The 11,454-nt window shown below is 34.6% G+C and overlaps 1 protein-coding gene across 2 annotated transcripts; it reads left to right on the top strand.

The window, feature by feature from the left end:
• Positions 1-2,834: 2,834 nt before the first annotated feature.
• On the top strand, positions 2,835-6,621 carry LOC141697681 (mitotic spindle checkpoint protein BUBR1). 2 transcript variants are annotated; one of them, XM_074502174.1, is made up of 11 exons: positions 2,838-3,116; positions 3,189-3,248; positions 3,730-3,874; positions 3,957-4,114; positions 4,879-4,960; positions 5,077-5,143; positions 5,211-5,265; positions 5,451-5,619; positions 5,705-5,787; positions 6,015-6,092; positions 6,167-6,621. In XM_074502174.1, exons 1-11 carry the CDS (start codon positions 2,920-2,922, stop codon positions 6,228-6,230), a joined length of 1,158 nt encoding a protein of 385 aa, XP_074358275.1. In that variant the 5' UTR covers positions 2,838-2,919; the 3' UTR covers positions 6,231-6,621. The 2 variants fall into 2 exon arrangements, with proteins under 2 accessions (XP_074358276.1, XP_074358275.1); XM_074502175.1 differs by lacking the exons at positions 6,015-6,092; positions 6,167-6,621 and adding an exon at positions 5,890-6,000 and having other exon boundaries at positions 2,835-3,116.
• The last annotated feature ends 4,833 nt before the right edge of the window (positions 6,622-11,454 follow it).

Genomic DNA, 11,454 nt, shown 5'->3' with positions numbered 1-11,454 from the left:
TTAAGAATATCTTAACGTTCAAATAATACCCAACTAGCCGTGAGACTTGGTCAAGATCGGAAAGGTTTTTGTATTATTCGAAAGTTAACTTAGTCTATAAATATTATCAGATATACTTGTTTTAAAGTTTGATCCACGAATTATACACCAATCTGAGAAAATACGGTTTTTATCAGCAAGTTGCTATCAAGAATAAAGAATAAATGACGATATATTATTGAATCTTGTAATTTTATTATCAGATATACTTGTTTTAAAGTTTGATCCACGAATTATACACCATGAGCTCGAACATATACACACACATATATATATATATATATAGTTTTAGTTGTAATTTTCATTTAAACTTATATTGTTCAAGATGTAAATATTTGTTTCTGAGTAGTAGAGCTCGGATAATAAGGCTTTAGGGAGTTAGATTGTTAGAGAAGGCTATATAGGTTTGGTATAGGGCTTAGAGGGAAATTCACTCAGGGGCAATTGTTATCAGCAAGTTGCTATCAGGAATAAGGGATAAATGACGATATATTATTGAATCTTATAATTGTATTATTTATGTGATTAATAATATATTCCCTCACCAAGTTGGTAAAGGACCAGGACGTAGACCATTAGACATAGGGGTCGAAACCGGCTAAAACTCTCTGTGTTATTTACTTGTTGTTATATATTTTCTGCATTGCATATCGAGTGTCACCTTATTGACAACATATATTTGAATCTAACATCAAGATGTCTGACAGTTTGATAAATATTCGGTAATAATTTAAAATCAGTTTTAGTTAGCCATAACATTTACTCACCCACCCTTCTAGGTGTAGAATTTCATATCCTTTGAGAGAGTATTTTGTAATTGCAAGTCAGTTTTTGTTCATTAATACAATAACTGTTTCTTTACAAAATTATGTTTGATCTATCTTATTATTATAATTGTATTCACCCCACTTTATTTATTTATAAGCTTATTTATTTATAAAAAAATAATCATTTTACATTTTTAACTTTCAGTTGAATTTTGAAAGCACATATAATTAAAAGCACAAATACTTCATTTAGCTGATTTATACGAGATTAACGTTTCCTCTGACCCTAAAGACATATTTGTACGACAAACTAAGTGCTTTAATGATTAACTTTTAGAAAAATAACCTATAGCTAATTGTAGATACATTTTAGGCATATTCATATATACAATACAGTTAATTAATACAATTAATAAATATCAACATAAAATGCAAAATATTTGTACCATATATACATTTCGAATCTTCACTTATTTGGTGAATCGTATTACTAGAAAAAACTTTGTTATGCATAAAAATAAAAAACTTCAGGGAATGTGTATTTGAGACAAATGCTAGGTTTCTCGCTGATGCTTACAAACGAGTTCGAGAAAAATTCTATTCCAATAAAATTATCATCAATTTATGATGCGCTAGTAGTTTTCACTCAAAGGTTTACGAATATTGTCAATCATATGTTAGTATGAAAGGATTTATTCCGTGTCAGATTCAGAATGGCAGGAAACTGTCCTGAGTTTATTGAGCATATTATTAGTTCTGAAATTATTTAAGTAATGTAAGTATTTTTTTATTCAAAAAGTAAAAAAAAAAAAATTTAAAAGAAACATGACATTAACAAATAATTTTCGAGATTTTGATTACACTTTAGTTACATTACAATTTATACGGAGTCTACTATCATTTTGTAAACATAATACATAAATTGAAGAAGAATAAATCGACCTATTAAGTTTTTTTTCGAAGAAATATGAAGATAATTTAATTATAAAATATCATAATCCATCTACAAAAAATGATCGAGTGGGATAAATATAAAATAGATCAAATCACTGGTTTTCATGTTGAGACAATCAATATGTTAATAATGATATATTTACAATTATCCATTTCAACAGAACCCGTTTGAACTATCGACCATATTACAAGGGTTAAATGCACTTTAAACCATAATACTTTGTTTTTAAAATTAAATTTGTATCACGACTTTGAGAAATTCAGTCTGCACTCCTATACTTCAATTTTGGGATTCATTATACATCCATTCAGATTTTGTTGAACTGGATAGGTGTAAAACTGGAAATTCAACAATATACTTAATCTAAATAAAATTTATCTTGTTCAAATAATATTAAAAATAGTATATGTTTTTATATCAACTATAAAATAATAAATTTTTAATTTTCAAATAGCACTATTAATTTTTACATTCGATTTTCATTTTTATAATATCAGTTTTAAAATTTTATTACTCTACTTAATTAAATTTAATTATATAATCAAAACTAATTGTTAAAATTGTTTTTTGTAGAATTAAAAAATATTAGCATTAATAACATAAAATGAAAATCAAAACTGAAATTACTATTATCGTTTAAAAATTAAAAACTGAAATTTTGTATCAAAATTCAATTTTTTAAAATTATTGAAAAGATATAAAATTTAATTTACTTAATACTTTTGCTAAATTTACGATTTTATCCTTGTTCGATTTAGTGAAATTATGAAAATAGATGCATAACGATTGATAAAATAAGTTAAGGGGTGGAGTATGATTTTTCCAAACTTCTAATACACATTTATTTTTCCATCAAAATTAATGATACAAAATACAGTTAACTCTAATTACAGTGTCATACAAACTTCGGTCGCGAAATCAAAATCAAGAAAAATAGAAATATAGATAAGTTGGGGCACAACGAAAGAACAAAGAAAAATGTCCAACAATTGTAACAAGTTGGCCCAACTACGAAGCCCATATTGAACGCAAGCCCTAAAAACTGTAACAGGAGTACAATACAAAAGAACGCTCTAAATATCTGATATCGCCGAACACAAATTTCAAAATTTTAAAAAACAAGTCACAAACGGCTATCAAGACACGTACAATTAGACAATGGAGAAAGCTGAGACGGCGATGATGGATCCGGAGACGGCGTTCTTGGCATCGAAAGAAGAGACGGGTAACGAATGGGAACTATACAAGGAGAACGTGAGGCCTTTGAAACGCGGACGTAACGTCCGTCTTCTTAACCATGCTCTCAAATCTCAATCAGATAATCTACTCAAGAATTCACTTCTTCATCACCGAAGGTCTTTTCATTCATTCTCTTTCCTAGATTTTTTTATTTTTATTTCTGATTTCAATTGATTTTTTTTAATCAGGAGGTTGATTGAAGCTATCGATGAGTATGATGGCGATGATCCTCTCCGCCCTTGGATTCAGTAAGCGGTGCTTTCAAATTTATTTCTCGATATTTGCTTTTTATGGTTCTTCATCCGGTTCATTTTCATGTTAGGCTTTAGTTATAACTTACTTGTAGGTCATTGTAGTCAAGTGGATAAAATTGATTGTGTAAGTAGATATCTGTTGTTTACGAGTATTTACATTTATGTTAAAATTGACCTTTATTCCCGAGAGTTTCAACCCTTGGCTGGTGTTATTTCCGCTTATTTATGCTTTAGTATGACTACTTCAACTTCTGCAATAGCCTTTTAGGAAACAATTTTAACTTTAGGTGCCTACTGCCAATGTTTTTATGCCCAATTGCTTAACCTCTGAAGTGTACTTTTATTTTGGGGGTAAATTTAAGGAGATAAGTCACTGTTTCAGGTTCCACGGTATTTAAAGTTTAAATTAGTGCTACTTTTTTTTTATGGATTTTATTGTTTGATTAGTTGATAATTATTTTTTTATATTTCAAAGGTGCATCAAATGGGTTCAAGAGGCTTTTCCTCCAGGGGGAGATCATTCGGGGCTTGTTGTGATATATGAACAGTGTGTGCGTGCTTTTTGGCATGACACACGCTACAAGGACGATCTCCGGTACCTTAAAGTGTGGTTGGAATATGTATGATCTCAACTTTTCGGTGCTTTTACATATGCACTCTAACCTGTATTGCTGATTTGTTGGGTTTAATATGGCATTGCAGGCTGAGAATTGCATTGATTCCGAAGTAATATATTGTTTTCTGGATTCTAATCAAATTGGACAGACACATGCGATCTTCTTCATATCATATGCTTTGCAAATGGAGGCAAAGAACAAGATCAAAACTGCTAATGACATATTCAATCGCGGTTTATCGAGGTACATATAGTTTCTCTTGGCCATTAATCTAATGATTTGTTGAATTTGCTATATATATATATATATTATTTTTTTTGAAGTGACATACATGGGAGATACTTCACCCTTATATCAAATAAGTTCTAGTCTATACTTCGATTGATCCTGGACTTTGGGTTTATCCTATTTTGATTGAAAAAGATAAAAGCTCAATCTTCTGTTGAAATCATTGGCGAATGTATTTGTCAAATTTTCAGTAGATTGTTGCACCTTCTTCCCTGATTTATGTGTTAGGGGTGCTATATTGTGGAAATCTTTTTCTGTTCTTATATAGATTTTGTTTTCTCCATAGACTTTAAGCATTTACCAGACATCTTCTCAACATGTAAAAAACCTGTGTTTACTCCATGAGATCTGGTTAGTTATGTGTTATGTGTAGATTGCATGTTGTGTATTTACTTCTCAGTCTGTATTGAGTGAAGAGAGTCTCTAGTCTTATCTCTCCAAGAAACTGTTTTCTGGTACTTAATTTGCATTTGTTGTTTATCCCTCCTCGATATCATTTCCCGAGTTCAACATATAAGACTTATACAACTACATTGTTCGAGAATTACATCAAACTTAGTAAGTCTCTTACATATTGTACTGATCAGTTTTTATGTCCTTAGTTTTTCTATATGCTCCTTTTCCTTCCAACTGATTTTATTACTTGCTTCAGTTACTATAATCCAGTTTGATTACCTTTTCTGCCTTGCAAGATTTTAATTTAACTTGTTATGTACTAGGAATGCTCAACCGATAGAGAAGTTGAAGGAAGCTTATAAAAAGTTCCTTGCTCGTTCAATGAGAAGCCCTAAAGCTACAGAGGTGCGTATGCAATATAAGATGTCTGGTTACCCTGCTCCAGTTTAGGTTACACATCATCTATCTGTTCTTTTACTTTGGAGAGAGAATCTTACTTCCTTTATATTGTTAAATTCCAGGAAGATTTGGCAGAAAATTGTGTACCAGTTCGAAGCTTCGGAACAGTCTTGGCAAAGGGAGAAAACCGTGAGTTACAATATTGTCTTTCTGGCCATCTTTAATTTTCTAGCTCACATTTTTCTATCTGCTGCAGGTATCCAAACAACAGGGAGTTCTGATCTTGCTAAAAAGCGCCTAAACCATAATAGGTGAGCATTGTTTATAGGATTTTAATTTTCTGTTGTAAATTAACAAAGTATACATGGAGTTTTGCATTTGTGTAAGCTATTAAATCATTGCATTTATTATGTTACTGATAAAATTCTCAGCAACACGTGACTGCTGATAACCTGCATACTTTGCTTTAAATATCAAACCTTTTTTTTGCTTCCAGGGCTCAAGGAACTTCATTAGCTATTTACACAGATGCTAAGTCTGGCACCAGTTTTGGTCATCAAACAGAATTATCAAAAGCAGAAGTAAAACCGTGGCACAATCTTGGACCTCGAGCTGAGAGAAATAAAGAGAATAATGCCATCCCTACCAAATGGACAGCAAATAAGGTTGCTTTAGCTTACTAACTTTTTCTTGCAGCCTTCACTCGTTGTAACTTTGACAGGAATCTCATACATATTTTTATATTTTCAGATCCCACAAAAAGTTGGTCATAGAAATGGTGTAGCAACTGCCAAACCTTCCATTGAAGTCTTTGTGGATGAGGAATGCCTTGAGTGAGTACTTCAATAATTTCCCAATGTATATGTACTAGAATATACAAATCCTTCAAGTATCTCTCATGATTGTTAGTTCGTTATTTTGCAACTATTTGTCAGGTTTTCCAGTTTTATGTTGCCTACAGCTCCAACCCTAAAATACTTCCCAAGTACAGACGTAACATAAACTATATAAACTGTGAATAATATTTTGATTTCTAGTTTACTGACTTAACGTTCGACAGGACAAAAAAAGTAAATAGTGAAGAGCAAAGGTCATCTACTCTTCGACTAAAAAACAAGGACATTAAGGACCTCAAAAAGTAAGGATTGCATACTAGAAAGCATATTTTCTTGTTGACAGCCAGCCCTTTAATGAACTGTGTTTGATTTACAGGGAGACAGAACTGTTGAGAGAACGCCCCTTGCGTCATTTTCCTCCAAGCTCTCTGCCTAGATGATCCGAGAACAGTGTTCTTATATTTATCTTTGTTGTGTTAATACATTGAGAACTGTTGAGAGAACGCCCCTTGCGTGATTTTCCTCCAAGCTCTCTGCCTAGATGATCAAAGAACAGTGTTCTTATATCTTTTTGTATTACTACATTGATCAGCTTGATCTTCAAATCTTATTTGATACCTCATTCTGTTGCTGTTGCATCGCTTGAAAAATTCATATATTCTATTGTATTGTATTGAGCAACCCAGTGAGATGGATTTCTTGGTGCAGCCCTGCTTTTGCTAATACTACATTGAGTTTGTGCATTTGGTTTTCTAATCCAAAATCCGTCTGATATTTTTCCAACTTCAGCATCGTTTACATATGATATTGTCTAATTGAAGTGCTTTTCTACACATTGTTTTACTAACCCCCGTGTGATGTTCATTCTTGCTCACTCTATTATATGGCTGTAAACGAACCGAGTCGAGTCGAGTTTTTCCTTAACGAGTTTGAGTTCGAGTTTTTTCTTAACGAGTCTCGAGTCGAGTTCGAAAAGTTTAACGATCAGATTTTGATGTTCGAACTCGAGTTCGTTAACAACCGAGTCGAGTTCGAGTTGTTCACGAACTTTTCGAGTCGAGTCGAATTCGAGTCGAGTTCGAGTTGGTCATTAATTTTTTAATTTTTTTGGTCTTTTTTCACAATTAGAGTCCAAATAAGGCTCAACCCAAATAAAATAAAATTTAAGCCCAGTCCAATTAGGAAGACACGGGTAGAAAATAGAGCATGCTCATATATATATTTAGATTTTTTTATGCATATTGCTTATCGAGTCGAGTTCGAGTCGAGTTTAACGAGTCGAGTCGATCTCGGGTCAATCTCGAGTCGAGTTCGAGTCGACCACTTGTAAAACTCGGATCGACTCGATAAGCTAAACGAGCATATTTTCTTGTTCGAACTCGAGCTCGATTACTTAACGAGTCGAGTCGAGTCGAGTCGAGTCGAGTCGAGTTAAACGAGTCGAGTCGAGTCGAGCCTAACGATCAGCTCGGTTCGTTTACAACTACTCTATTAGGAAGGCAGATAGATACTATTTGTGGAATATAAAACTAGGGATGTGAAGCCTACAAATTTTGACTCACCCGTCTTGCAAGTTGCAACCACCCTCCGAACAGAGTGCATTTAATCCGAACTTGAGTGCGCCTAAAAGACTGAATTTACCCCTCAGGTAATCTCCAATAACAACTCCCAAAACCACTAAATGGCTGTGAAGAACATGTGCATCTGAATTAACCATGAGACGGCCCACACTAGGACACAGCCACCCGGTATAGTTTGGTAAAGCTGGTAGCAACATGGAGGGATCCGATACAATATCGGTGAAGAAATTAGTTTCGACTAAACCAGTCCAAAAGTGTCTTTAACTCATTCGTAACTTGACAATGTTAAAACCTACGAATATTTCTACAAAATGTAAGTGGTTAGATTTGTAGCTTGTATTCCGAACAAAGAAATGTTGACCGATAAAAAAGAAGAATATACCAAGATATATATTTCTTTTTTCCCATCAGAACATAAAGTCTAGAAACGTCTATTGATTAACAGAGCACCACTCACCTAAACTACTTGCCTTGAAAACCTTAATTATCAATTATCAATTCATATATTGTGAAGTTCACAATATCAGCCTAATCCCAACAATGGCAGAACACTTAGCAACATGTACGAACGCACTGACATGATCACTACAAGTGATCCTGTACCAAAGTAAATCTACTGTAATCAATAGACGTTTCTAGACTAATAAGTTGAATCAGCTAAAGTAAATCTACTGTAATCCGCAAATAAAAATCCATTTCATTAATGTAAAGATTGAAAAAAAGTAATTCAAAATCTCTTACACAGTTCAAATTTTAGACTTCTTGGGCATACAGTAACAGCTTGGGTCATATATTAACAGCGATCCATGGAGAATGTTTATTGTTGTTACAGGATTAATTAGTGGGGGGTTAATTAGTTTTTAACAACCTAGTTAGAATTGCTTGCCTATCTTCTTGTCCTTGATTCTTACTGGAAATAGTGGTGTAATATGGAGACATGTAGCTATAATTTATAATCACCCACAATAAACTCCAATCAGACTTATTATTCAACAGGATCCAGACATTACAACTTTCATTAGTTCATTTTCAAGATTGTGTAGGAAATAAACAAGCAGAATCAGGTATCACGTTTCTCATATTTATGTCTTTCTAAACAACCCTATTCTGGAGAGCCATCGGTGTTTTTCCCAAATCCCAATCATTGGAGGGCTCAATAATTTCTGCAAATCGACAACACAAGAGATAGAAGTCATGTTCAACAACTTACATGTCACAATTAACATTTGGATCAATGGGAACTGGAGTGGTAACATGGCAAAGGGCAGGAAGTTGTCTAGCTCTGTCGGCATTGACATGAAAGCTTTGTGCCGCTTGTTTCAAACAAATACATAATGATATAAGCTCTGGCTTAGAGCTAGCAAGCTGGTTAAGTTGCGCCACGGCTTGACAACAAGGTGCAGAGACACTACCAAAGCCCAATAAATAAGGTTCGCAAGGCAAAATCTTGGTAACAGCCTCTTGACACGAGATTGAAAATGCAGGCTTTACTACAAGAGCCAAAACCAAAAACACCATCCGTAAATATTTAACCATTGTACTTTCTTTTTGTGTGATATAATGATTGTGCTGCTGTGCTATGGAGTATGTTCCACACTATTTATAGTGCAGGAAAACCGTTACGAATCCTAAGTGACTTTATGATATTTCCTATATTGATATGCCCAATTACTGATTGAATTAAATTAGATGAATTTTTTTAGGCAATTAGATATAACTTTTGTTTTGCCTCAATTTGAAAATAAAGAAACTTACAATTAATAAGTGCCTTTAATTACTACCTTCACAATTACACATTCTCCTAATTTAACAAAATTAGTTGCACATCTCTCGCCTTCACGAAATAATATAAATATCAACAAAATAATGTGACAATTTTTAGTTGTTTATATTGTAATTTTATTTAATTTTAATAAATTACAAAACATAAGAAGGCCTTAGTTCGTCAACTTTGTATATCACCAACTCATGTATCATTGTTTGGTTTTTTTCCCTCTCTTTTCCTACACAATCAGTTTTCCAACTAAACTTGAAAACGCATTTTCAGTTCACATATCTTCAAAATTTAAATTTGACTTATATGCATTTGGATTATATGATTTTTTTTTTGTTATTCAGAATTTGATTTATCTTTCAGTTCTAGAAATTTGATTTATCTTTCAGTCTAGAAGTTGTCATTTGTTTGAACACTATACTGATATTTGTTGTTTATTTCTTCAATTTGCACCCTTGCAGAATGCGTATTCACCAATCTCCAGAATTTATGAATTTATCACTTTTAACATCTATCACATTGGTCAAAGTCAATCAACATTACTTGATAAATATAAATTATTTAGCTTAGTTTAGTGAGTAAGAAACATTTAGTCAGTTGGTTTCTTTTCCCGCCAAAAGTTAGTTAGAAAATTCTTACTCTCTTGTTGTATATAACCAGCTGTAATTTCCTGTAAGTTCAAGTTTTGATGACATTTTCATTTCTGTAAATTTGTAAAACACATTACTCATATATTGAGCTAAAGGTTCTTTACAAAACTTTTATGGTATCAGAGCTATGGTGACTTGATCAATGCACTACTGATCATTGATAACTCGGTTTCTTCCCAGGTCTTCTCCTTTCTCACACGCGCTGGGACCCAACTTCCCTAGCGGTTGGAGTGTGGTTAACCTGCTAAGTAGGGGTCTCTGCAAAACAGAACCGGAGGGGGGTTGTATCCCGCGGCAACTCCGGTGTGAGAGTAAGAAATGGGCTTTCTTGAAGAAGAAGAAGAAGAAGAAGATGAGGGAAGAATGAGCTATTCAAAATATATGTGAGGGTGTGTGTATAGGTGTGTAGCAGTCAAATATTTTTCAACCCCTAAAACCCTTTTCTTGGGGCATTTTATAGGTCCCAAGATTTAGGGTTTTTGGGGTTTGTACATTTTCATCCTGGCCTTTGATCATTCTTGGTTGGTGATTGGATGGACGGTTTAGATGGACTGTGTGGTCATGTGTCCTTTCTCCATCAAAGTTGTCTTGGGATGTTTGCCAATGGATGGCTGGGATGCAATTGTTCCATTTTTGGTAACATGAGACAGTTGACTCTTTTGTCCTGTGCCACGTGGCACCGGGGACCACCCCGGCTTGGGCCTGGGGTGTTATCTCTTTTGGGCCTCTGTTCCTTTACCCAGGCATGATTACTTCTAGCCTATCATTGGCCTCCCACTCCCTTATGCGGGTTTTCCCGAATGGGGGAGTAGTTATCTTGGAAGAATTCTCACTCCTTTGATTTGTGGGCCCTAACCCTGGGGTGTTGTTGGGTACAAGTCCCCGGGGTTGTGTTTGGGTAGGCCCTTTGGTTCTTGGCACTTGGAAATTTTTTATCATTTTTCCTTTGATTTGTGGCCCCTAACCCCGGGGTGCTGTTGGGTACAAGTCCCCGCGGTTGTATTTGGGTAGGCCCTTTGGTTCTTTGCACTTGGAAAATTTTTATCATTTTTCCTTTGATTTGTGGCCCCTAATCCCGGGGTGTAGTTGGGTACAAGTCCCCGGGGTTGTGTTTGGGTAGGCCCTTTGGTTCTTGGCACTTGGAAATTTTTTTATCATTTTTTCTTTGATTTGTGGCCCCTAACCCCGGGGTGTTGTTGGGTACAAGTCCCCGGGGTTGTGTTTGGGTAGGCCTGGGTGCGGGTGTGACAGGTGGATAGTACTTTAGCGCTTTTCCCGGAGTGTCAGGCGGCGGTTGAGCTTCTTGTACGAATATATGTGTAAGTATATGTATATGTACGAAACATTGCAGTTTTTCCCCCTTTTCTCCTCAAAAGCCGCGCCTGTTAAATAATTACAGCTATGTAATCATTAATTGCAGCGGTTATTTTCTGGACACTTAGGATTGTGCCACGTGTCTTCGATCAACGGACCGGATTGCGAGGCAGTTGAGTGGGTTACCTCTCCCTTTGTGCCTATAAATACTCCGCATTTCTCATTTCTTTTCTCTTTACGCAACTGCAAACACAAAAACGTTCTGCCATTCTTCTCCCAGTCGAATTTGGGAGCTCTTTTGTTTTTTGAAACCGCTTTATTCTCCTGCTTTCTTGTAAGTTTCCGA

This window comes from Apium graveolens, chromosome 11 (assembly GCF_009905375.1).
Source record: "Apium graveolens cultivar Ventura chromosome 11, ASM990537v1, whole genome shotgun sequence".
In the NCBI taxonomy this organism is placed as follows: domain Eukaryota; kingdom Viridiplantae; phylum Streptophyta; class Magnoliopsida; order Apiales; family Apiaceae; genus Apium; species Apium graveolens.
Note: the sequence above shows the minus strand (reverse complement) of the source record. Positions and strands in the feature narration are given on the sequence as shown.